General features: G+C 38.2%; 2 protein-coding genes and 2 pseudogenes across 6 annotated transcripts in view; 3 read left to right on the top strand and 1 right to left on the bottom strand.

The window, feature by feature from the left end:
* LOC120618386 (uncharacterized) overlaps nt 1-13,684 on the top strand; it is a 192,344-nt gene extending 178,660 nt beyond the window's left edge. For both annotated transcript variants that reach the window (XM_039882561.1, XM_039882562.1), the window contains 2 exons: nt 7,336-7,444; nt 13,327-13,684. In XM_039882561.1, coding sequence (XP_039738495.1) covers nt 7,336-7,444; nt 13,327-13,559 — 342 coding nt within the window. In that variant the 3' untranslated portion in view covers nt 13,560-13,684. The remainder of the gene's footprint in view (nt 1-7,335; nt 7,445-13,326) is intronic.
* Nucleotides 6,521-7,328, top strand: LOC120618388 (securin-like; annotated as a pseudogene).
* LOC120618702 (uncharacterized) lies at nt 12,427-12,545 on the bottom strand (annotated as a pseudogene).
* Nucleotides 13,685-22,635: 8,951 nt separating the features above from the next.
* PDE3A (phosphodiesterase 3A) overlaps nt 22,636-26,582 on the top strand; it is a 261,680-nt gene continuing 257,733 nt past the window's right edge. For 2 of the 4 annotated variants that reach the window (XM_039882553.1, XM_039882554.1), the window contains exon 1: nt 22,636-23,622. In XM_039882553.1, coding sequence (XP_039738487.1) covers nt 22,669-23,622 — 954 coding nt within the window. In that variant the 5' untranslated portion in view covers nt 22,636-22,668. The remainder of the gene's footprint in view (nt 23,623-26,582) is intronic. The other 2 variants (XM_039882552.1, XM_039882551.1) reach the window with 1 other exon arrangement.

Raw genomic sequence — 26,582 nt, 5'->3', positions numbered from 1 at the left:
TTTAACAAATGCAACCTTAGAAACCTGTTTAAGTATACATCACCAAATGAAAGGCAAAAAGGATATAGGATGGAACTTTAGAAGGCCAAAATAAGCAGTTACAAGGGGAATAATTCAGTATGTACACATGTGGCCTACATTATAAGAAGCAATTTTTGGGCCAGAGTTTTAACTAAATTGATATTAGTACTCAACTCAGAGAATCTTTCCTTTGGCCAGCCCAGACTTTTCAGGTCATATAACTTTTCCAGTCTTCCCTGGCCCCCAAAGCACTGTTCAACTTTGGCTTTCTCCATGAAGTCTTTCTGTCTAATTAAAATTACCTCGATTTCTTCTCACTCATAAACAATAAATATCAAAAAATATTTCACTTGTATAAATGCTGTGTTGTATTAGTTTCAAAGTGTATGTGTGTGTGTATGTGCACACACGCATACGTGTTTCTTTGTACATACAAATTTTGTCTCCCATGCAGGAGTTTGCGTTTCTCCATGCAGGAAGCATAGCCTCATGCTTTTGTATTTCCCATGGTGCCTAATGTAGAACATGTTATTAAGCATGAAATGGTTCCACTGTAAAACTCCAGGCTGCTGCGGCCAAAAGGGTTTTTAATGGGGTACACAGGAAGTGTACTAGAGTCCATGTTTTTGCCTAGTGGGGGATTCATTTTCAACTTGGACCTAAGCTGGAATTTATTCTCCCAGCCAAAAGTAGTAGAATATACAGCCCATCCCTGCAACTGCTACGGCGCTGGCAGAACATGCAGGCAGCAGACAAAGAGCACTCAGAGAAGACAGAAAGTTGCCGGGCTTCTCACATGGAGACAGAAGCCAGTCCCCATATAATAAATACTAGCAGTAGCCAGTTAGCTGACAGCAAGGCGTGAAACAGGGTTCATATTGAACTACATACAGTTTATGAAGATTCTACATTACAATATGAAAAACAGAAACTAAGAGTTTCTTACTATTAATAATAAGGAATTTGTTACAAAGATTAATCCAGCACAGAAGAGCTGAGGATGTAAAGAAGATATAGATGACAAATTGACAGCAGATGAAGAAAATTCATCTGTTCTATACCCAAATAGATGCTTCACTAGTCTCATGGAACTAATAACACAAAATTTAAAAAGAATTCTCAAACTCTACTCAATATTTTTTCTAGTTTGTTTCATGTACTTATCCTTAAATGTAAGTAGATTGTAATTCCATTCTTATTTAATACTTATTTTTTCATGGATCCCTGAGATAAACCCTCTAGGTATCATTAATTATAGAAATCTGAACCTAGTAACTTGCAGACATGATACTGGCCCCTATGTTGAAAATAGCAGGGCAGTATTTTTTTTTTTTTAATAGAGGATTGCTAAAAGAAGACTTATTCTTACAGGATACAATGCACTAACACCTGGCTGAGCAAATATGGCTGTTTACTAAATATCTGTTGATTTAACTTCAAATATCATAAATAAAATATTTTTGAGTTTATCTCTGATATAAAACAGGATGAAGCTACTCAATAATCTGTACACATTGAAAAGAAAAATGCAGGATGAGATTGGATGCTCGATAACCTTAGAATTAAAAGAGAAAAACAGCTGGCCATTAATAAGCCTTAGAGGTGACATTTACCTTGTTTGGTTTACCTAGGCTCATAGCTTGACATCTCAGCCAAAATAATCTTGTCCATCACCCAGAGTCTGTGAATGTTAGGGAGATTTACTTGCATTTTCTGAACTCATAAGAGGCTGAAAAATGCCAACTTTGTTAATTCACTGTGTTATAACTTAGAACTTGGGCTCAAGTGACAAAAACTTCAATGTCAAGCTGGCTTAAGCACAAAGGGAATTTACCGATTTAAATAACCAAAATAGTTTTGAGGTTTGGTTGACTTAATGTTGAGGCCCAAATAATACCACAATTACCTGGTTCTCCATCTTAGATTGATTTCTCTCCACATGTTGGATTCATTTACAGACATGATATCTCTTTTTGATTAAAAACTTACCATTGCAGCTCTAGACTTCACACCTAATGTGAAAGGTGTAGCCTCTCTTTGCCAAGTAACCTGGATGTTGTCCTCATGATCCTCTCAGGGTTACATATCCACCCATGAACCAACTTACCAGGCCAAGGAGATCGGGTGTGCTGATTCATATTGGCCAGTCCTGAAGCTGAAGGTGAGGTCAACTTCACTTTGGTTGTATAGCCTGAAAGGAAGGATTAGTTATTCCTCAAAGGAAATGCTGCATATTATTATTAGTAAGAAAGATGTTGGACAAAAATGGCAATTCCAATATAAAATAAAAAAAAAACTGGACTTCACTAGATAGTCCTCTCAGTTTGGCCACCATATTCTTTTCTCCTGAACAAGCTAAAAATGAGAAAACAAATATCAGAAATTTTTGTAGTGGACAAGGAATTAGATTGAAGAACGTTAGTTATATAATTTAAATATTTTGTGGCGGCAACCTGTTGTAATAATTTTCACATTGACTGTACGTCTATTAAATTATCTGGGGATTAGTTGCTGGGGCCTCACTGTAGGTCTATATATCATCTCCCACAACCATTGTATCATGAAAATTCTAGCTGGTTAAGCAAACTCAGTTTTAAATTTGAGGCAACCAGTTTCTAACAGAGATTAATTTTAGAAGTCTAATATAGAACTCTAATTTCTCTGTGTTAGATTTCAGTGGACTTTATAGACTTGGCATTTGCCTAGAATATTGTTATTTCTTTTCCTTTTTTTGAAAATAATAATAGTCCATTTACTAAGTGTATAACCTCAGGCAAATCATTTAACCTCTCTGGATCTCAGATTAATCAGTTACAAATGAGACTATGTAAAGTCCATCCATCCTTTTGATATTCTCCATGACACTTTCTCAATTAACGGGGGCCATTAATATGTCTCTCTTATTTTACATATTGTATACAGTTGTACCAGATAAACTCCAAATCTCAGTGGCTTACAGAGACAGAACTTTATTTCTCACTCATAATACATATTAGCTGGAGCTCTGCTCCATATTATGTTCATTCAGGAACAAGGCTGGAGGACAAACTTTACCCAGAAAATGTTACTTCGATGGCTGATGGAAGGATACTGGTAGAACCCATGCCTTATGTAAATGACTTCTGCTGTCATACCATTGGTAAGAGCAAGTCACATGACCAAGGCAAATATCAATCTGATAGGAAGTGAGCTAGTCTCATTGAGAAGGGCAAGCACATGGCCAAGGGCTAGAAAATGTAATCTCTCACAGGGAAGGGTAGGGAGGACTTGGGGGAAAACAATATAATCTACCACAGTACTCACTGCCCAAATACAATAAAAATTAAATTGTGTTGGCATATGTTATCTTATATTGTCTTATCTTATGTGAAATAATACATTTAAAAATATATTATGTGGTATCATAGTGCTCCATTCATAGTAAACCAAATGGAGTAGCTAAGAATATGGGGCCACTCTGAGAAAAAAGAATATAAATAAGAATCAAATTTTTTCAATGCAAACTAATTATTACTTATGGTTCTTGGCAATTCAGTAGATATTGGAATGGTAATAAAACCTGCGGAGAGGAAAAAATAAATATAGTTCTGAGTTTGTGACTGACTCTTTACTCTGACTTCTTCCAATCACCTTTCAAATTCTGAACTTGAATGGCACAAACGGTTATCCCTGAATGAACGAAATCTCAGATATTCACTAAGTGACTGCTGCAAGATTTTAATGGATTTAGCACAAGTAAATATTATACAAAACTTGCAGTAGAGATGTAGCCTTGAGGTTCTCTTTCTTCTGAAGGGTTGCTGTGACATCCAAGTTATTCTAATGCAGTAGTTCTCAAAATGTGGTCCAGGAGCCAGCAGAATCAGCAATACCAGGGAATTCGTTAGAAATAAAAAATGTCAGCCCACCTTTTGACCTAGTGAATCAGAAACTCTTGGGCTGAGACCTAGCCAAGTCTTCCAATTGATTCTGAAATGCACTGAAGTTTAGAAACTACTGGTCAGTGGGGAATCTTAAGCCTCTGGGGCTTCAAGCCTGAAGGTGTTAGGTGTTAGCTTTGTTTCTGAGTGGCTAATGGCACATCAGCACCTTTTCCTTTCATCTAACAGAATCTAGTGCTGTTTATAATCTCCACCTGAAACAACGTATCCTATATAGCCTAGTGTTCTAAAACTTCAACTAGATCGTTGACATGGATTAGTGTGAGAAATATTTCTATATCACCGCATATTTGCTTTCAAAATATGTTATAGCTATTTGCTTCAGTATGCCAGTTTGACCAATGTTATGTGATCTTGAAATAAAAAAAAACCTTGTCTTATTTTAGGATCTGCTTTGCCAAAAATATTTATGGCTTTCCCAGCTTTGCCAGGGTAGGAAAGCTGCAGGGGTTTGGTTTATAGCAAACCGACTTGTGTAGGTCAAGAAGGCCTGTGGAAAAATCTGAACTGTGCCTCTTTCCCAAACCCAATTCAGGCCATGGTCCAAGAAGAGAGAAATAAACACTCAGGTGAAGAATTGTTCATTTCTTCTGGAATATTTATAAGATCTTTCCTAAGGAGGCTTGATTTGGGATCAGAGAAATAGGATTAAAATAAAGTTTTACTGAGAATTGGTGAGTTCAAAATTTGGGACTGAAAAATTAGATAATGCTTTATTTCCTGCCTATTTGAAATTTTCAGAGACTTTTGAGGGTGATTCCTCTTTAATATTCTGTAGTTCTTTAGTACAGATGTATACTGACTAAACTTACCATTATTGTTATTTTGATCAGTTTCTTAATATAGTTTGGATATTTTTGGAGATTTCTTAAGAAAAACATTGGTCTATTTTAAATCATGTTATTTTTTTAAATAAAAAGGATGACTTCTATAACTGAATATTTTATGCTAAGCTTTCTTATGCTTTCTCCTTTGAAGTGTTTACAATTTATGCATTTAAGTATTTGCCTGAGGTTTTTGCCTAGACACAGTAATACTTTGCACAATTTCTTCCTTTAGAAGGTACTAACTGGGAGCAGGACATAAGATATGGTAATATATTGATAATTAACATGAAAGTGGAAAAAAAGGGACAAAAGATATCTTTGAAAATTCACATTTATAATCTGATTTTCCCAGGACACACATCAATCTGGGGGCATAGATAGATAGTGTATTACAATCAGAGAATACAGGGTAAAATAATGGTAACAAAAATGTATGTCTTAGCAATTGTTATAGCTGCTATAACATCTCATGGCATTTCTTTCTGTCTTCGTTAGGAATCCCTTGTGCTCATCATATGACCGTTCACATCTCTAGTGTTGCTATTCCCCTTGTGACATCACCCACATTATGGCATAGCCTCGCCTTCATTTCAGTTTCAATGGTACGTGTGGTGAAATAAAGAAAAATACCTTCTTATGATTAGATTAAACTGTACAGACTTGTTCTTTCTTTTCCCACAGTACTGCTTCTTTTTCTATTTGATTTACTGATTTAGTCTCTTACAGCCTCCTTTTCCCAAAGAATCTGGCACAGGTTTCCTGAGGGCTGTTCCAGAAGACAATTTGTGTGACATATTATTTTGCTTTTTTCTTCCCCTCTAATTCCCACTGTGTCCCAACCTAAATTAAAAAAACAATTCTGCCAGGTATGAGCCTCTTTTAAATCTTACATAGTGCTTGAGAAGTAAAGAAATCACCACTTTTGCCTAAATGCTTTTTTTTTTAAAATGGGAACCCAGTACATTCTGTCATTGATATTCTCATGAAGATGATTATATTGCACCTTTCAAAAATGTAGTCCTGCCAGTGCTCCTAGACATGAACAAATTGTAGTAAATTTAGGTCCTTTCATTCTGACACTGAAAACATATAGAAATAAACTTTTTGTTTAAAAAATATCATTTATATGATTTCAGTTGTCATTATCTAGCTCCACCTTTCTGGGACCCAGAGAAGAGCAATGCTGAGTTAGCTTTGGGAGTAAAAGAGTCCCAAGGCTGTGTCCTGGTGACCTCTTACTTGATTATTGGTATCTATTATGGACTAGATGTTTATGTTCCTCTGAAATTCATATGTTTGAATCCTAAAGCCTGGTGTAATAGTGTTAGGTGGGGAGACCTTGGGTTGTTAATTAGGTGGAGCCCTCATGAATGGGACCACTGACGGACTTCTGAGAGCTCTTTCCACCCCTTTGCCATGTGAAGACACAGAGAGAAGTCAGCCATCTGCAGCCAGGAATTAGGCTCTCACCAGATGCCAAATAAGCTGGTGCTTTGATCTTGGACTTCTAGCCTTCGGGACTGTGAGAAATAAATGTTTGTTGTTTAAGCCACTCAGTCTATGGCATTTCTGTTATTGCAGCCTGAGCTAAGACAGTACGCCAAAATGCTGTGCTGTGGAGGAGTAAAATGACCTGAGTGCAGAAACTCAAATAAAAAGGTCAAGATCCAAGATAGTAGGTAAAATATTATATTGAATGGAGCACTGCAGAAAGGTAAGAAGCCAAGAAGCATTGGTTGGAGAATGAGATCAGTAGGCATTAAAGAGACTGATGGGTGAAAGAGAGGTCCACAGTCACACAGCCTGTCTGTAACAATGATCTTATGCACAAGATGAGGAGCATAGGCTGGCTGAGTCATATGTGATTTTGTCTGTTGATCCTAACTTAATCCAAAATGGCTACTCTGATCTTTGCTGATAAGGAAAGTGAAGAACCAGGCATCCATGTGGCTCCTAAAGACCAGCTGAAGCAGGGGCCTGGGTCTTCAGTCAAAGTTTATGATGAGAGATCTCAGGATTCAATACAGCCTTACCAAAAGCTACTAGAAAGGCTTTGGGAACTGTCAATAGAGCTATAGAAAACGCAGTAAAGACTAATGGACCTCTCAAACAAAAACAGGCAAACTTCTCTGCCAAAAAAACGACAGAGAAGACTGTTAAAGCAAAAAGGTCTGTTCCTGCTTTGGATGACACCTATCCGGAGATAGAAAAATTCTTTCCCTTCAGCCCTCTAGATTTCAAGAGTTTCAACCTGCCTGAAGGGCACCAGATTGCACAGCTCCCCTTGAAAGGAATGCCTCTCATGATCCTCAATGAGGAGAGAGAACTTGAAAAGCTGTTACTCCTGGGATCTCCTTCACCTCTGAAGATTCCCTTACATTGCGGGAGTCCAATCTGTTGCAGTCTCCTTCAAGCATTCCATCAACTCTGGATGTTGAATTTTGATGTTTAAGTTTCTTGGTGCTTTATAGTTTATGTGTATGTACTAATAGTTTGTATTAATAGAGCAATCTTTTAACGAAAAAAAATTTTTTTCTTGTCATTAGGGAAGAAGTTTGCTCAGATTCATACAGTGTCCTCCAGATCATCTGGTCTCTGAGACCATTGAGAAGGCCATCCAATCTGACTTTGAATTGGACTTGAGAATTCTGAGGGGTGAGTGGTCCCATATAGTATTTTAGACAAATATGAAAGCAGTCAACACTGCAGCTCATGGGCCTGGCAATTTTACCCCCAGTGTGGAAGAGCCCACCAATGAAAAGCCCACTCGCCAATTTAATACCAGGTCAGTGTCCTTCTACTGGTGCTCTTAATGCATCTGCAGCCCCTCACTGGGACATGTGGGAATTACTAGGGTCCCTAAACACCAGACGCAGGCCAAGGGAAACCAGGAACATGGCCTCGGCTTGATAGATATACCCAATATCTACAAATGCCTCTGAGATATCTCTCCTTAGCAGTGTTGGGCATGGCTTTCGGTTGAAGCCTGTCACTCTCCTGGGGCCTGAAGCCTCTCATTGCTACATCGGGAGAAAGCTGTCCCTATTGCTAATAATCATAGTCACTCTCAGTCCCTTCACTTAAAGCTCAGCAACAAATTAAGAAGAGAAACAGAAGCTGGTGTCTGGCATTTGCTGGGTTTTGTTGCCTTTCTTCCTGTAATCCCTAAGAATAAGATTTTTTCCTCTACCTAATTATCTGTTCCTTACTGACCTAATCGCCAGTGGTGTGCTGATAACTGTTTAAAAACAAGCACACTCCCTATCCCCCGGCAACTACTATGCTACTCTCTGTTTCTATGAGTCTAACATATCACGTGTAAGTTATACCAAGCAGTTTTTGTCTTTCTCTGTCTAGCTTATTGTACTTAGCATAATGCTCATCCATGTTGTCACCAATGACAGGAATAATTTATTTTTAAAGATAGATTCCACCTTTAAAAAGAAGTGAGTGCTGATGAGTGGGACACTAACATCTGCTATAGTTCACCCCTTGCACCACCCAGATCTACTCCTGCCCTGCTTGAAATTGATGTTACCTGTTACTGATTCTACAAAGGCGTGACAGTCAGTTTCTCTCCCAATCTCTCGCTCTTCTCTCTTTCCCTATCCCCTCCCCTCACTCCCCCACCAACACACAATTTCTAAAACAAAGCTTCCTCTTCTAACTATCCATTCCAGAGTCTCTTCCTCTTCAGCCAGCACTTCTGCTGGCCTAAGTTTCCTGTCTGGTGGATCACACACCTAGATCCATGAAGACTCTGAGCCCCAAATTGCTTTGATCTTGTCTGATCATCCCATGGGATAGAAAGCACCAAGAGGCTCCTCAGTGAATCTTGAGTTCCAATCATATTCCTCCCTGCTCACATTATGCAGTAGCAACCCTATATCCTCATGATAATCAGGGTGGTAAACCCTTTCTTTGCTTGCTGGTCTACGGACATGAGATGTCCAATATGTCTAGGCAACCAAAGTTTAAGTGTAGTAAAACCCTGACTGTATCCCCAGGTGAAGGCTCTTCCCCAAGTCCCCTTCCCTCCTCAGCTGTCTGCACATTTACGATAAGGTCACTCCAACAGACCAGCATCTTCTGGCCTGCTATAATGTGTGTGTGAGACTAGCACTCTCTGCAACTAGAAAAAGTCCCCAGGCATAGATTAGCAGTAAGAAGTTACTAGTGTGTATAACCAAGGAGTTTTGGAGGGGAACAGACAGTGTATGTGACATGAACAGACAGTGTCTGTGACATGATACTACAAAGTATTTGATATAAAAGGGGGCTATAATATTGTAATTTATAATAAAACATATATACATGGTGTTCATTCCATTTCTGGCATAGAGCTCCTAAAACTCTTAGATTTCCTAAGTGAAGAGAGCAATAAAGGTATCTTTTATTATGTTACTAAAGTTACTTTTTCAGAAAGCACCTAAGAATGGGGTCTAGTTGCCAGGAGAACAAACTATGTGATTAGAGGTTTGGAACTTTCAGTCCCACCTCCCTGGCCTTCATGGATGGGAACAGGCTGGAAATTGAATGAATAGCCATTGACCAATGATTTAATCAATTATGCCTATGTGATGAAGCCCCCAAAAAGCCCCAAAGGAGAGGGTTTGGAGAGCTTCCAGATGGGTGGACACGTGGAGATTTGGGGAGAGTAGCACGCTGGGAGAGAGTACGGGAGATCGGGCCCTTTCCCCATATCTTGCCCTGTGTACTTCTTCCATCTGACTGTTCCTGAGTCATATCCTTTTATAATAAACTGGTAATCTGTAAGTAAAATGTTTCTCTGAATTTCTCTTTGAGCCTCTCTAGCAAATTAACTGAGTCAGAGGAGGAGGTCATTTGAAACCTTCAATCTATAGCTTTTTGGTCAGAAGCATGGACAATAACTTTGTCTTTTGACTGGAAGTGGGGGGTGGGGGACATCTTGTAGGACTGAGCCCTTAACCTGTGGAATCTGATGCTATCTCCATGCAGGTGATGTCAGAATTGAGTTGAGTTTTTGGACACCTAGCAGTGTCTGAGAATTGCTTGCTTGGTAGTGTCGGGGAAAAACATCCACACACTGGAGGGATATTACATATAAGGCTCAGAACTGCTCTGCTATACTATGAACTATACATTAATGTCACATAAGTTTGTCTTGATATCTGAACTCTATTGCTTTTATCACTCAAAGTATTCTTTATTTTATCCTTTAGTTTGTATTATTCTTTAGACACCAAAAATTTTTACATAAAGAAGGCCTGAGGACAGAGAAAAGGAAACAAAGCAAAACAAATACAACCCATGTCTTCCCAGTTTTCAAGACCTCTTCAATGAGGACAGAGAAAGGCAGTTGTAAATGTGAGCAGGACTTGAAGTCCTCAGTTACTGGGCACAATGTGTGAGTTTTCTGCAATCGAGTGGTAACAGAGAGTAGTCTGTTCAGATCCCACTTAATTCTACTGCTTGGGTGCAAGAGAGAACTTATTTTAGCTGACAGCTCAAATATATTGGTTAAATTATTACTGTTTTAATTTAGAGGCAGCTGAGAAAATATATGCCAATTACTCCCAGTGACCACTGCATTCAAGATGTCTTTTCATTCATTAATTATTAAGGATTGGGCTTTTGTAAGAGGAGGTGGTGGTGACCTCTCTCTCTCTTTCTCTAACACCTCCTTCATAGAGGTGTTGTGAGGATTTCTGCCTGTGCGGTAATGAAGTTCAGTAGCCTGCTTTGAATTTCTCAGTGGAAAAGGTGTTATAAAATTTTAAAGTAAAAAATATACTTTTGCTAATAAGGATGTTGATCTTGAAATGCAATATGAAAACCAGAGACTGGAAATTTAAAATTTGCAATGAAATGCTCTAAAGTTGTGATCTCTTCAGACTATGGGAGTTCAGCAGGGGTGGGCCCAGGGAAGACTTGGATGGAAGATGCTGCAGGATGTGGTGGCGGTGATTCAGTAGGTGGCCCTCTTCCATCCCAAGGTGGTCCGGAGCCAACTCCCAGCCCTGGGTTATGGAGCACTGTGCTGCAGGAGAACCATCTATTGGATGAGATGTAAGACTGAGGTTCTGACCACTTCTGCTCATTAAAAATTCCAGGGCTTTTTATAAGGTTAAGGATGTAGCCTTGTGTTCTACAATCTGCTTCCAGTTGGGTAGCAATATTGGCTTCTTAGTAATTTCTAGAAAAAAGAATACTCATGGAAATTTCAGAGGGATGATTAACATTTCTATGGGAGAAAATTCAGATAGATTGATTTAAAATTTTACTCTAAACTCTTATTTTATGAAGCAATGAAAAAAAAAAACACTGTCTGAGCAACTTTCCTATTGGGGTATATATGTATTTGTAGATGAGAGATAAGTCTTCTTTCTTAATAAACTTATATAATTAGGGTTAGTTTCCGAGACTGCCCCAATTGCTGATGAAATGACTGATATTTTGAGGGTTTTACCTGAGCTTTTCTTTAGCCCCTTGAATAATTGCTGTTTGGGATAGAAAATGGAATATATAGTGATACATAGTGAATAATAATTGTTTTAATTTAGAATAATGTGAAAGCTTTTCCTGACTCTATTTATCTATGTGTTACTCATTATTTCCAGGACACTTAGTTATGTGTCACCCAGAACTTTACATGTAATGCACTAATTATAATATTAAAAACTCAGAGCAAGAATTTCAAATTATTCTTAATAGCAAATTAACCAAGGTCCTTAGAAAAAAGAAAAAAAGAGACAAAAAACAAATCAACATAAATATTAGGTCAAGGAGAGGAGAGTGATTATCAGAGAAAACTTACACATTTCTGGATTTATTTAGAGTCACTTCTTTTCCGGGATGGGCTAAGTACCACATTGCTTACTTCTACGCATCACTTACTATTCTGTCTGAACTCAAAATGCCTCATTTCTAGATTTTGGTTAAAGGAAATCATTGAGCCTAAGCTCTGTATGTAATTTGACATTTCTGTGGAAAGTTACCATAGCTCTGTGGTTCCAGTAGAATGAAAAAAATGCCTCTCAGTTTCAGGCAGAGAACAACTCAGATTAACTAATATGGCACTTCCTTCTTGGTACCTGAATGCGAGATATTGATTATATTGAGAAGTCCAGACAATGCCTTCTTTTCTGAACTTCATGTTAGTAGGGAAAATGATAGACGTTAGCTTTTTGTATTTAAGTCTTTAAGAGTTATTTGTAGATACTGATTACTTCTTTTCTACAGTTTCTATAGGTAATTATGTTTTAATGCTGTATTTTAAAACATTTGCTATACTCTTACAACATAGTTATTATGTTCAAGCCAACCAGATATGCCATAGTCATAAATGCAATTGCTCTTTTGGGGCTAATGTTTTGGGGAGGCAAGAATTTAAGAGACAAGTAGCCCTAGATTCTGTGTTTTTATAGCCACACACATTTTCTTCCCACTCACTCCCCTCCCTGACCTCTTCCAACCACCGATCTATTCTCCATTTCTATAATTTGTTTTTCATTTCAAAAATTTTCTGTAAGTGGGATTGTACAATATGTGACTTTTGGGGATTGGCTATTTATTTATTTATTTATTTATTTATCTATCTATCTATCTATCTATCTATCTATCTATCTATCTATCTATTTATTTATTTATTTAAGCACCTACAGCATCTGATATTCCTAGGTGGTCTCCTTTCCAAGTACTAACCAGGTCCAACCCTGCTTAGCCTCCGAGATCAAATGAGATCGGGCGTAGTCAGAGTGGCATGGCCTTAGGCAGGGACTGGCTTTTTATACTCAGCACAATTCCCTGGAGATTTATCCAAGTTAGTGTGTGTATCAGTAGTTTGTTTCTTTTAATTACTGATTAGTATTTCACCAAATTTAAACTCTAAATACACCTTACTGGGGACACTGCTTTACCCAGGAGACCATTGTTTTTGACCAAAGTACACAATGAAAATATCATTAACACGTAATGAGAGGGCTATCTCTTGCTGCAATCTATTTTTAGGAATTCTGCTAGTTTAAATGAATGACTATTGGAGGAGGTCATAGAGAGGACCTGACCTTAGGTTGACCTGGGAGCTGAACATGTGCATTCAGAAGCTCCTCACCCCAGTCCTTGCAATGTGCTTTCCTGTTGCCTTCCCGACACTAGAAGCTGCCCCAGGGATATAGCCTAGAGAGAGTAATGTGTTAAGACCACCTGAATTGTGTACATGACCAAACCTAGTCAAAGAGTGCATATAAACTTTTAAGGTTCTGGTAGGCAGATTTGGAGACCTACTCACCTTCTAGCCACCCAAGACAAGCCTCGTATGTAAGTTCCCTTGCTTATTAAATCTGCCACCTAACAATCTGGAGTGATCTGCCTCTTTTTTTGCTCTCTCTTTGCCCTCTATGTACAGGGGCCAGTTTGTGAATCAACAACTATGATGAACAACAACATGTATATAGCTGAAAAGCACAGTTAAAATTGTTTTAGTTTCCATTAATATAAATATATATCCATGATCATGGGAAGTAATACAATAATTTTGTTTTCTTCTGCATCAGTGAAATCAGACCTGGAACATTTTAGAATGATGCTGACAAGCAGGCATGAAGGCTACAAGGATATCAAAGGATCAAAGCTCATGTTGTCCAATAAATTATTCTACAAACTGGTAATTCTTCTATTGAAGAAAATAAGGCTTCATAAAGATTTCAAATATTTTAAATGCTGCTATGTACAGAAAGTAACAGTCTTATTTTGCAATTCTCTAAAAGCAGAGCTGGGATATATTTGAGAAGAGGTAGATTTTTTCAATGCTTTATTTTTTTTCAATTTTATTGTGATATAATTGACATATAAGGGAGAAGCTTTTTAGATTAAGAACTCTTTCTTACCTGTCTCTTAAAGGTATTGGGGACTCATGACAATTAAATTAGAAAAAAAAATCATCTTTCAACAAAGCTAGATATTCACATGCAAAAGAAAGAAATTGAACCCCTGTGTCACACCATATATAAAAATTAATTCAAAATGGATCAAAGACCTAAATGTAAGAACTAAAACTATAAAATGCTTAGAAGAAAACATAGGAGTAAATCTTTATGACCTTGGATTTGGCAATGGTTTCTTAGGTATAATACAAAAAATATTAAAAAAGAAACAAAGCAACAAAAGAAAAAGTATATATAAATTGGATTTCATTAAAATTTAAAACTTTTATTCTTTAGGAGATTTCAACAAGAAAGTGTCAAGACAACTCACAGAATGGGAGAAAATATTTGCAAATCATATCTGATAAGAAACATATCCAGAAAATATAAAGAACTCATAATGGTATATCCATTAAATGGAATATTATTCAGCTATAAAAAAGAAATGAGTACTGGTACTTGCTACAAAATGGATGAACCTTGAAAACATGCTAAGTGAAAGAAGTTGGACACAAAAGAACACACAGCATATGATTTCATTTATATGAAATGTTCAGAACAGGTAAATCTGTAGTGATAGAAAGAAGATTTGTGCTTGCCAGGGGCTGGGGGAATGGAGAATGAGAAGTGATTCCTAATAGGAATAGAGTTTCCATGAAAATGTTCTGGAATTAGTAGTGAATACACTACTGAATTTTATACTTAAAGGGGTAAATTTTATGGTATGTGAATTATACCCCAACTAAAAATAAACAAAGTGGTGGGATTTCTCACCTTTGGAAATTTTTAAGCTGTTAGAATTTTGATGAGATCAGAGATAGGTAGTTATCTCTAAATTCTCTTAGATTCAGATTATATTGGGGAATATCTTGTATCAATTAATAATAAGCCCTGGAATCAAGAATTAGGAGAACTGGGTTCTGTTGTCTTTGCTGTTTTATTAGCTTGAGCAAATTTCATCCTTTTGAGTCTTGGTTTCCCTTTGTGTAAAACAGGGATGAGAATGTAAGCTTCACTGACATCACATACATTGTTAAGATCGATTAGAATAATAAATATAAAATCATTTTAAAAACTGCAAAGAATGCTACAGATGCTATATTAGGATATTTCCAAAATTGTATAATTTATTCTTTTTATGAGTGAGTTTTGATTCCACTTTGTAATTTTATTCTATTTTTAAATATGCTTTCTCCTTAGGTTAGTTGCAAAGGAAAGATCAGTAGGTGCTGAATAAGATTTTCAATTAATACATTATCTGTATTCTTTCCTTTTTATCTCTTCTTCCATCAGTCACCTAATTCTAGACATTTGGCCGATTATAATTTCCTCCAAAATGATAAGGAAGCTCAAAACACTTTATTAATCTTTAGAAACACTGGTAGGTTTCATATAAAAGAGAATTAATTTTATAGATCAAAGATGTTTCTGGGCTATATAAAAATTTTGTCCTGGCATCCTACTATCACGTGTACAAAAAGTAATAGTTTTGGTGCTATTGTAATATCTGAGGGTAAAATAAAAACTAATTTTAAATTTCAGTGCTATTGGCATATCAAAAGAGATAGTCTACACTTGCATTTTCTTTTCTATAAAGTAACCCTCAAATGTTTCTCTATAAATATGCTCTAGTTGAAAATACAAATCATCCTTAAGTTCTAATATGTTAGAATGGTCTGTACATTGGTAGCAGCTATAGAACTGAGGTATTTGCTTCTGAAGTCAGAGAGAGCTCAGTCTTGGACAATTTATCAGTAATTAACTTGGTAGGCACTATATTTTCTTCTACTTCTCCCTCCAAAGTGGATTTTTTTCATACTATTACATATTTGTTTTAAATTTTAGTAAAATTTATTCCTCTTCATAAAATAGTACTTGAGGTGTCCTTTTAATAGAGAGGGCCATTTTTATAGACTATAGTAAATACAGGCTATTCATTCATGAAGATGATGATACTGAAAATCCCTCCCAACTCTTCTATTATGTGCCCTCTGCTCACTCTTTGCCCCAACAACAAAATATTTAATTTCTTTGTTTTTTTAATACTATTATTGTATGACTCTATCCAGAGTCCAGTGGAAGAGAATTTTTTTTTAAGTGGATTGTGTTAAAAATAAGACACAAGAGTAAATTTTTATCACTCTCAGACTTTGGCCAACATATTGCTTATATTTTGAGATTAAAATTATTTTAAAAGCAATTATTAGTGAACAGAAATCAGTTCACATTAAGTTTGCCCCCATCCTTCCACTACTATTTACCTCTATAGGTTGAAAATTATTCATAATGATGACTCTGACACACTACAAGACTTTGAATCATCACAAAAAGATCCAGTTAAATTTGTCATGCTGATGGTGCTAAAGATAAAAGTGGAATGATTTATTTTAATAAAACTCTTTAATAATATAAATGTTTCTTTTTTAATGTTCTTATTACTCATACTATTTATAGTATTTTGCTTTTTGTATGTAGCAGATATACAAGAAATGTATAAATATAAATAAAGATACATAATTCATTCATGCTCTTTTGTTTGACTCAGGTACTCTTTGCTCTGCACTCATGGTTCGTGATTTCTTGCCTCCCTTAGTAAGTAGCCTTGTCCTCTGCAATTGAGACATGGAGGGTGCAAAGAATTCTAGAAAGCATAAGTCTTCACTTTTATACAGCACATCGTCTTTTGATATACATGTACATGACACTATTAAATGAAAAGCATGCTGATTTCACACACACAAAAACAATTTATTGTTATCTGGGAGACTTTAACAAAATATATATGTTTGTATTATTACACAATAATTGACTTTTCAAAGAGTTACAGTACTTGCGGGTTCAGAGGAGAGAATTGGTGAATTACTGATGTTATCAATGAGCATAACTGATGTGATGGAGAACACATCAATGTATGGTAGGAAAGATTTGGATTCTAGGCCTGATCATGATCATCTCTATTTCATAAATCAAACTTAGTCTCATTTCCAAATTTTTAAAGCTATGTTAAAATCATGCATTTGTGTTAACAGACCAACTGAAGGAATTTATGGGAAAGTGATTGGAAGGAAGTACCAAGAACTGTGAATATGGTAGTCAGCAAGCTAGTAGGATCTTGGGATTCTCCCTATCTTTATTTTAAGATCCTTTGGAAGACGGCTATATATTTTATTAGTGAGTGAAATACTAGGTGTCTCAAAAATTCCTGGCTACACCTCTAATTCCCACAAATTAGAAGTGTGCCTGGGATTATGAAATCCTCAGGCACTGTGCTTGAAGTCTTTGTCTGCACAAATCTTGGTTTCTTTAATCCAATGTGACAACAGAGCATTATCATTTTCTGCATGTTCCACAAAGTGAACAAGGTTGGGAAGCCCTGTAAACTCAAGCACTCTGATTTCCTTAACAATTTGTTTAGAAAAGGTAGAGCCAGCAATTATCCCCCAAAACATGGTGTAGGGAATGCTAACTCTTGGCAGACAATGTAGAAGAAGACAACTGTCATGGAAGGCAAAGTGAACTGTCCTGGCAGTTTTTGCTGTAGACAATCTGATTCTTTGTTAATAACAGTTTTGTGAGTAGCCACCAATTCTCATATCTTGCTTTTTCTCCTTAGTCTTTTTATACTAGTTCACAATTGTATATCCGAAGCTGTTATTTAACTTCTTTGGAAATTAAAAAGAGGGGCAGCACTGCATAGATAGGAGAGAGAGAGGATATATCCAAAAATGCATGTTTTCTACATTTTCTCCCTGGCTAGATGTCGGAATATAAATATTAATAAGGTCTATCTTGGTAAAATGTTTAATTCTTTAAATTTAAATTCAACCCCTAAAGTAGTGTTGTTAATTGGAATAATTGGAGACTATAACACAGATCATTATGTGAGGTATGAGTCTTTAGTTAGTAATTTACATTCAGGCATCTAATTCTGAATTTCTCAGCTGACTTGTTACCCAATACATATATTTAAATTGCTTTTTCCCTGTTCCTACCAGATTAATCCTGCTGTGGATTATGGACATTTCATCTGAGAATCAATACAAAGTTTCAAAAAACATTGACTATTATCTATTTCTCTTATTAATGAGCAATTTATATAGTGATTTTTTAAAAAGCAACATTCTGTACAAAGAACTGCTTGCATGATTTTGCCTATCGGTCTATTCTGGGCAACAGAATTGTCAATACAAGATTTTGAGGGATGTGGCCACTTGAGCAATTATATATAAAAATATGTAGGGGATTGTCATTAACTTAGGAATTTATAAGATTAAATAGAGTTTTTTTTAAAAAATTTATTCTTTCATCTTTTATTCATTGACTTCATTTATTAGTTCATGAAGTATTTATTTAGCAAGTATTCATTGAGCTTCTACCATGTGCCAGGCACTATTCTGGTTCTTGGAGGTACACAGCAAATAAGACAACATGGTCCTTGTTCATATGGCACTTAGATCCAGTGAAGGGGGATATACCGTAGACGAGAAAACAAACGAATGAAAAAAGTGTAGTGATACATGCTACAGATATAATGAAACAGGGTAGTGTGTTAGTGAATGACAAAAATGTGCGTGCACATGGAGTCCCAGGACTTTTTGATAAGATTGTTGAGAAAAAGACTCTATACAAAGGTAATATTTGAGGTGAGCACTGATAGAGCAGAAGGAACCAGATATTTAAAGGTTTATAGCTACCAAGGTACCAAACAGGGGTTTTGATTTGATGTGATAAAAACTGAAAGATGGCTTGAAGGGTGAGAGATGCACGTCCCATTAGAAGCCACTAGCCATGTGAGGCTATTAAAATTTAAATTAATAAAGATAAAATAAAATACAAAAACTTAGTTCCTCTGTGGCACCACTTACATATTAAGTGCTCAACAGCCACATGTGGACAGTGCAGAATATATTTCCATCATTAAAGAATGTTCTGTTGGACAGTGTTGCACCAGTGAAGTAAGAACTGGAATAGATGAGATCACAGAGAGTGGCTTGGAAAGATCAGGAAGGTCCTTGCAGGGTGCCATGAGGACTTTCGTTTCTGCAAGTGCAACGAGAAGCCTTCAGATAGTTTTAAGCAAGGAGTGACAACAGTTGATTTACATTTTAAAACTATCACTCTGGGCACTGTGTAGAAAATGTATGATAGGAAAGCAAGACCAATTAGAAAATTATTGCAATTGTTCTGGCTAGGGTGGATGATGGATCTTCGATTGATTGTTATAAGAGGGATGGTGAAAAGTAGTTGGATTCAGGTTATCTTTTAAAGATAGAATCAAGTGGACTTGCTAATAGACTGTAGCATGTATTGCTATACAAAGTAAATAGGAAGGAATTGAGAGCGATGCCCTCTTTTGGGTCCTGAGCAACTAGATAGGTTGTTATGTTTTTTTTCCTGGGATGGAGGAGGACTGAGGAGAAATAATTTGGGAGAAATAATTTGGGGGGTGGTCGTGGTAGAAGGTCAGGGAGGGAGTTGGAAGTTAAGATTTCGTTTTAGATACATAATATTTCAAATACCCATTGGATATACATGCATAGATGTAGAGAATGAATGAACCCATACTACAAAGTGTAAACTCTTTTAATTTAACAGTAGAATTCTCTTAAGCATAACTATATTCGATACAGCGCAAATGATATACAACGGGGTTGATTTCTAGATCCTCTTCACAAACTACTAAAAAAAACACAATCCCTAGATTTGGCTAAGTGGACAACTTTATCAAGTAGAATTTGAATTTTTCTTTCCATTTCCCATATTTCATTTTCCGTGTGTACCACATTTTTCTTATCTTTTGGCAGTGTTAGGACTCATCAGTATCTGTTGAAGATGGGCAGTTATTATTTCCATGTCATTGCTCAATATCCAGTTTATGTATTGGGTCTTATCAATATATTTCATACAATGTTAGTCACTTCTTTTATTTAGTTTAGTGCTGCAACTTTCGGCCTCTCTCTAATAGGAGTATTTTGTTGTTTTCCTTAGTCTGCCTCCAGGTTTTGTATGGTAATTGAGGTAGGAGGTGTGTGGAATCTGCCTTCTTTCCTTTTGGTGAGACAGATCACTTTCTAGTTGTGATATTTGTTCAGAATGGGAAGAAACCCAGATGCCAAGACACCACCTCTGTAATACTACTGAACACCTCAAGGATGTCATTGTTTAACATACAAACTTAGTATTTTCGTTTTGCTGCCATTAACAAATGCCATCTTTATTTTTTTGTTACAGTTTTCCTAATGTTGACATTTTATCTCTTACAGGTTCAGTTTTAATGATGATTTATTTATTTTTTCTAAAGAACCAAAATATTTGGGGTAGAGGAAAGAAAAAAATTGAAATATTAAAATTCTCCTCACTGCCTTTCTTTCTAACCTTGATATATGCCCAGATTTTTATAGTTTTTCATTTTAATATGAATTTTTGATGTCAGTGGATATTAGCATGATTTTCCAATCAAGGTTTTTCACTCTGAAGTGTCCCAGGTAGGTTCTGGCATATGAATCATCTGTCTAAAAAGGAAACTCAAAAAAAGTATGTGTGCATGCTGGGGGGCTCATTTATCTTTGGCAAAGACATCACTGCTCCTGTTTCCTTACTTATTTAACAGATGGTGCTCACTGCCATTGACTAGCTGCCCAACCTGTTCTCCATGTGGTAGCACAGTTCTGGACATCTGATGGGAGAAACTGTATCATCACAGCTCCTCTTATCCATTTATGTCATAATATTAACCTTAATATCGGCCTCTAACTAGAACAGGCTGTTTCCCATGAAACTAAGTTTAAAATTTAAGCCATCTTCTCCCCTACCACCGTGAATTAATTTTATCTCAAGTATCTTCCTTGGCTTTTCTTTGTATTGCTTCATCTCTACATGCAAAATACAGTGGCATATTGAACCAATTTTCCAAATACTCCAAGCTATAAACATACTTTAACCTGAACTGTCAAGATAATGAAGACAAAATGGATTATTATTGATAATGTTATTACTTAGGGCAAATGACATCTATTGAAAGTGAATAAGAGTGGACTCTCATATTCTTATTCTAAGTGTAAAAAGAGACTAGCCCCAACACTGATGGATTTTTAAAAGTCCATGGAACAGATATTTATCTATTTTTCATAATCTGTCAAAAGCTTTAAATTTTCCTTTAGTTTCTCAAAAACAACATTAATACAGTACATGAACAATGTACCCTGTAAACATCAATAACCAGGGTCCTGATTTTTTTCTTATAAGTTTTCTTCATGGTAGACATAATATTTCACAACCTTAGACAGTCATCTGAGCTCTTTTCTAGTGTTAACCAACCCGTCCTCACCTCCTCCAAGATTTCTTTTACTACTTTCTGATTGACTATTTGAGCTTCCTAACTTTGTAGAACTCCTGGAGGCTAGAGTCACTTAATCTCAGTTTAATTCACCATGCACTATCAACAATTGTTGACTAATACTCTCATATACTGGATTTATTTTTTTAAGTAACAATTTTTTTTAAAAGGGATACCCCTCCCCCCTTTTCTTTAATACCAATATAGTCTAGGTAACTTGCTGAGATTTTCCATCATTTAAGGCATCAGGAAGGGCTTGGGTTCTCTGTTGAAAAAAAACCTTCGAGCAGGAACAGCGAAAGCATTACATTGCCCCCTGAAATTGGTTTGCTGTTGTAACTGACGTGAGAACATATGAGCATCTCTGAATCACGCAGACAGTAGATGTGGCTGTCATTTTTAATGCCAGTAGGAAATACGTTGGTTCCCATCGCCTGCCAAATAGCCACACGCAATACTTTTTTCCCAACGTCCTAGGAAACAGCCTGGGGGCCAGCCGCAGACCCCCACGCCCCAAGGCTGCGGTGAGCTGGGCAGTGCCCACCCTCCACTTTGCCTCCTGCCACCCGCCGCTTTCTCCTGGGTGCTAGAAGTGCGGGCCCAGCTCCGGAAAGGAGCGATGGGGCTGAAAGCAGCGACTTCTCCGGGGAAGGGGGCGGGAGCTCGGCTGGGAAAGCTTTCCTAGGGAGTTGCCTGAAAGAAAGAAAGAACTGCTGATCACTCCAGTTGCTTGCTTTTTAAATACAGTTTTAAGCAGTAGTCTCCACTCACTTCCCTTCTGCAAAACTGCAAATTACCTCGCACCGAAAAGAAGGGGGGAATAAAAGGAGAGCAAATCTCATTCTCCTTTCTCACCCTCCCTTTCACCCTCCCTTCCTCTCCAGCTCACTAGCTCTCCCTCCCTCCCTTCTCTGGCGGCAGCCGCTGGTCTCTCGGACTGTCTCTCCAACGAGACTTAACTTCTTGGTTATTTCTCAGCCCCTTTTCCATTTTTTTTCCCTCACCCTCTGCCATGAACTGGACCGACAGACGCAGGGGAGGCTTTGCTTTCTGCCCCTGGGAATGGAGATTCGCTTCCTGGGGTCGTGCCGGGGAGGATCCGCCGAGGAGAAAGAAAGAGTGATAGAGAAAGAGCTGCAGGAAGGAAGAGAAGGGGGACCTCCATCCGCCGCGGGCCGGGCGCGCAGCAGCGCCGCGCGGAGCTGCGCCGGGGATGGCCCCGAACTCGCCCTGCGCCCCTGGGTCCTCCAGAGTCTGCGGCCCCGGTGCGCCCGACGCTTTGGGCAAGTTTTAAAATCCTGAAGTAGGAAGAGACCCCGGAGGATACCAGTCGGGGTGGGGGTGGAGCAGAGAATTTTTAAAAGCCTTTCAAAGAGAGAAGAGGAAGTCCGTTTCTGCCTGGGCTAGCTTTTAACTTAAAAGGCGTCTCTTTGGAGCATCTGATATTCTCCAGGAGTTATTCGAAAGCTGAAACTTTCAGTGGCTCGTGGGCCTGGGGAGAAGGAGGGATTCCGAGGGTGGGACTGGGAAGAGAGAGAGCGAGCGAGAGAGGGAGTGTGTGTGTGTTTGTTTGTGTGACAGGGTGGGGGAGTCGGGGGAGGGGGGGAGGCTTGAGGCGTCCGTGAGTAGGGCACACCATGGCAGTGCCCGGCGAGGCCGCCCGAATCAATGACAAGCTCGGCCACGGTGGGGTGAGTCGAGCCCCCGCGGACTGCCTGAGTGGCGCGAGTCCCACATCACCGCGGGACTCCAGCGGCCGCGGCTGCTGGGGAGACCTGGTGCTGCAGCCGCTCCGGCGCTCCCGGAAACTTTCCTCGGCGCTGTGCGCGGGCTCCCTGTCCTTTCTGCTGGCGCTGCTGGTGCGGCTGGTCCGCGGAGAGATCGGCTGTGACCTGGAGCAGAGTAAGGAGGCGGCGGCGGAGGAGGAGGAGGAGAAAGCGACCCCGGGAGCAGAAGGGGGCGTCTTCCCGGGGCCTCGGGGAGGTGCTCCCGGGGGCGGCGCGCCGCTCAGCCCCTGGCTGCAGCCCTCGGCGCTGCTCTTCAGTCTCCTGTGTGCCTTCTTCTGGATGGGCTTGTACCTCCTGCGCGCCGGGGTGCGCCTGCCTCTGGCCGTCGCGCTGCTGGCCGCCTGCTGCGGGGGGGAAGCGCTCGTCCAGATTGGGCTGGGCGTCGGGGACGATCACTTACTCTCACTCCCCGCCGCGGGGGTGGTGCTCAGCTGCTTGGCCGCCGCGACATGGCTGGTGCTGAGGTTGAGGCTGGGCGTCCTCATGATCGCCTTGACTAGCGCGGTCAGGACCGTGTCCCTCATTTCCTTAGAGAGGTTCAAGGTCGCCTGGAGACCTTACCTGGCGTACTTGGCCGGCGTGCTGGGGATCCTCCTGGCCAGGTACGTGGAACAAATCTTGCCGCAGTCTGCGGGGGCGGCCACGAGGGAGCATTTTGGGTCCCAGCTGATTGCTGGGACCAAGGAAGATATCCTGGTGTTTAAGAGGAGGAGGCGGTCCAGCTCCGTGGTGTCTGCCGAGATGTCGGGCTGCAGCAGCAAGTCCCATCGGAGGACCTCCCTGCCTTGCATACCCAGGGAACAGGTAAGCGCTGGCGGCTCCTCTCTCTCGCCTCTCGGGGAAAACTTGAAACGGGAACCGGCGCGAAGTGGAGGGAATCAAGTGCTGGGAACTAAAGGAAAGAGCCTAGAAAAGTGGTGTAACTTCAGACAGACAGAAAGTAGCAAGTTTTACTTTCCTCTCACACAGTGTTTTATAACCTGAACTACAGAAACATGAATAAGTAATAATATTGGATGGCATTTGCAGGGTCTTCCACAGCTGGGCCAACTTTTTAGAACTGCCACACCTGGTGTATGGCTTCCCTACACTTTTAAGTACCCTCATACTTTCCTGCTTTAGCAGGAATTTTCTAATTTAGTTTTTTTAGCAGTGGGTGAATTTTAAAACACGTGGATTTTGCTAGATTTTCTATTTCTTTTTATAAACTTTTAAATTCAATAGTGACAGGTAAACATTTATGGAAGTGAGTAAAAAGATTCTAGAGTAAAGCAAGGAATGCTTGAAGGTGAGATATTGATACACACTTTCTGGTTTTGCACTGTTTTACTTGAAGAGACTGCATTATTACATGCTAATGTGTTTTGTATCATAATTATAAACTTCAATTTGGGGAAAAATATGTCTGGATTCCAGAATTTGTCAAAATCGTGAACCGTGCTCTTAGTGTCAACTAAAAAATAACATTTCTGCTGAGTACATATTTAAGTGGATATTTAGAAGTTCAAATAGATTTATACAGGTTATACAGGAAATATTAATGCAGGAAAATAATTCTAAGATTGCTGATGATATAAATCTTTCATAAAGAAGAAAGACCCTACAATTATGAGTGAAGTTGTCCTAGATAAAGTTTAGTGAGTTTGGGGATCGAATCTCCTTATTATCATTAAGCTTTTTAAGACCATGGAATATAGTTGCTATAATGGGCATAAAAGAACAAATCCTAATTTTAAATACAAATTGTACCTGAAAAGGCATACTTAAGTCTTCACCTCTCTAGTCCAAGCAGATTTGACACTTGGGGAGCGGGTGGTGGAAGCTGGTTTTGTAAAGCGAGTGGAAATTTACACTTTTCCCATTAAAATTTATGCCTTCTTATGGTACTACTAGGACAACTTTAGGGAGTGAGAGAATATCCTAAGATATAGTAAGCTTTTTCTTTTTAGGTTATTCTGTGGATAATCATTTAGGTATTTTTAAGAAATTTCAGTCACCATATGGTATGGGTGGCTAGTTTGTTTCTGAAATGGAGTTGATTACACAGAATGTGATTGTTTGACATTATTTAGCAGAATGGATGACAGCATCATAGCTAGTGTGTTTATTTTAAAACAAATGTACTTATTTAGCTTTTTGTTTTGATAAAGCAAATATTTTGTGGTTTTAAGCATAGAGTGAAGTTTCAAAAGTGAAGCTTTAAGAGTGAAGTTAAAAACAGGGCACTAACTGATACTTAGTTTTGGTAGAAATTTTGAAATCAACCAAATAAAGTAAGCTATATTTAAGATAATTTAATTTAAATCAGTGTGAGAGAAAACACATTTTAATTTTTTTCACTATTACAGGAGAAAAAATGAAATGCTATTAGTTTAAATGTGTTTGGAACACACTTTTTAAGTTACAGGGAAATGTGATAGGATCATTAAAAAATTGAACCGTAATTTCCAAGACAAATCTGCAATTTAATCATAAAAAACTTGACTCCAAATTAATATCATTTAGCCTCTAATATTAAATTTCTGAAATTCCACATTAACATTTAGAAGGTAAGGGGTTAAGGCCAGATTTATGATAAGAAGGTGGTTAGCTGAATTAACCAGCATTGTTAATTAACCTGCAGGTTTTCTCTGCTTCAAATTGGTAAATAGAAAATTTGGATAATCTGCAAACTTATAAGAAAATAACTGAGCGTTGCATTTTTAAATTTTTTGCTAATTAAAGCTGTTGAAAATGCATTTTTGTAATCTATTTTGGTTATTTTCTTTGCTTACTATGTTTTTAAAGGCTGTGTTTATGAAAAATATTCTAAAGTGAGAGTCTCTCTCTTATGGTTGATGGAAAAACAAGTTTATATTTAGTAAAAATGTAGATCCTTGATGTTTTAATGAGACATGGGTGAGTGTGTACGTGTTGCTTAAGACTAGTTTTTATATATGACACATTAAAGTTGTTGCTGAGCATAATTGTTGGGGGTGGGTGGGAACATGCAATGGTATCTTATGAGATAGGGCAATGTCTCATACGTTACTCTGTGAAAAGTTCAGGAGTATATAGTAAATGGCTTATCTGTTTTATCATAAGGAAACAAACTTCTGATTAAAGGTGCAAAGTGTACCACTGTCATCTGCATACTTTATCAGGAATCAAAATAATTGTCAAACACATGTATAACAGTCTTGTGAATGCTACCTGATTAAGAGTTCTTTTCTGAAAGAATATCTGCCCTCAACTCAAGACAGTACTCTGGCAACAAGTGAATTTTAAATAGAGGCGTAAAGACATAAAGCACAGAGAGTCTGGCAGAGGCCTTTTGAGAATTTCTTTGGACTTTGCTCATTATGAGGTTTAAAGGTGACAGAATTTCAGCCTTTCCTTCTCCATGTGAATGATAGTGGCCACTTGCTTATGAACTATTTCTCTTCAGTGACTCAACTGTAAAAGGTCAAGGAGAATAGATGATAAAATTCTCATGAGACCAACTGACGAATATTTCCCTCCTTCCCTCCTGCCTTTCCTTCTTTTCTTCCTGAACCTTAATTGTCTATAGATTGGATATTACACATGGGATTGAGTTTTGCAGCACTGATGATAAAGATGACTTCAAGCAACGAAAAGAGAAATAGGTCTAGTCTTCAGCCACTGAATTAATCCAACACTGAGTGTGTCTGTGAATGCAAGTGAAGGTATCTCTACCCTTGGTAAAAAACAGACAAAATTTGTAACATTTGTATAGTTCTTAGTTCAGTCCCATCAGCTCCGTA

This window comes from Pteropus medius, unplaced genomic scaffold (assembly GCF_902729225.1).
Source record: "Pteropus medius unplaced genomic scaffold, Ma_sr-lr_union100, whole genome shotgun sequence".
Classification (NCBI taxonomy): domain Eukaryota; kingdom Metazoa; phylum Chordata; class Mammalia; order Chiroptera; family Pteropodidae; genus Pteropus; species Pteropus medius.
Note: the sequence above shows the minus strand (reverse complement) of the source record. Positions and strands in the feature narration are given on the sequence as shown.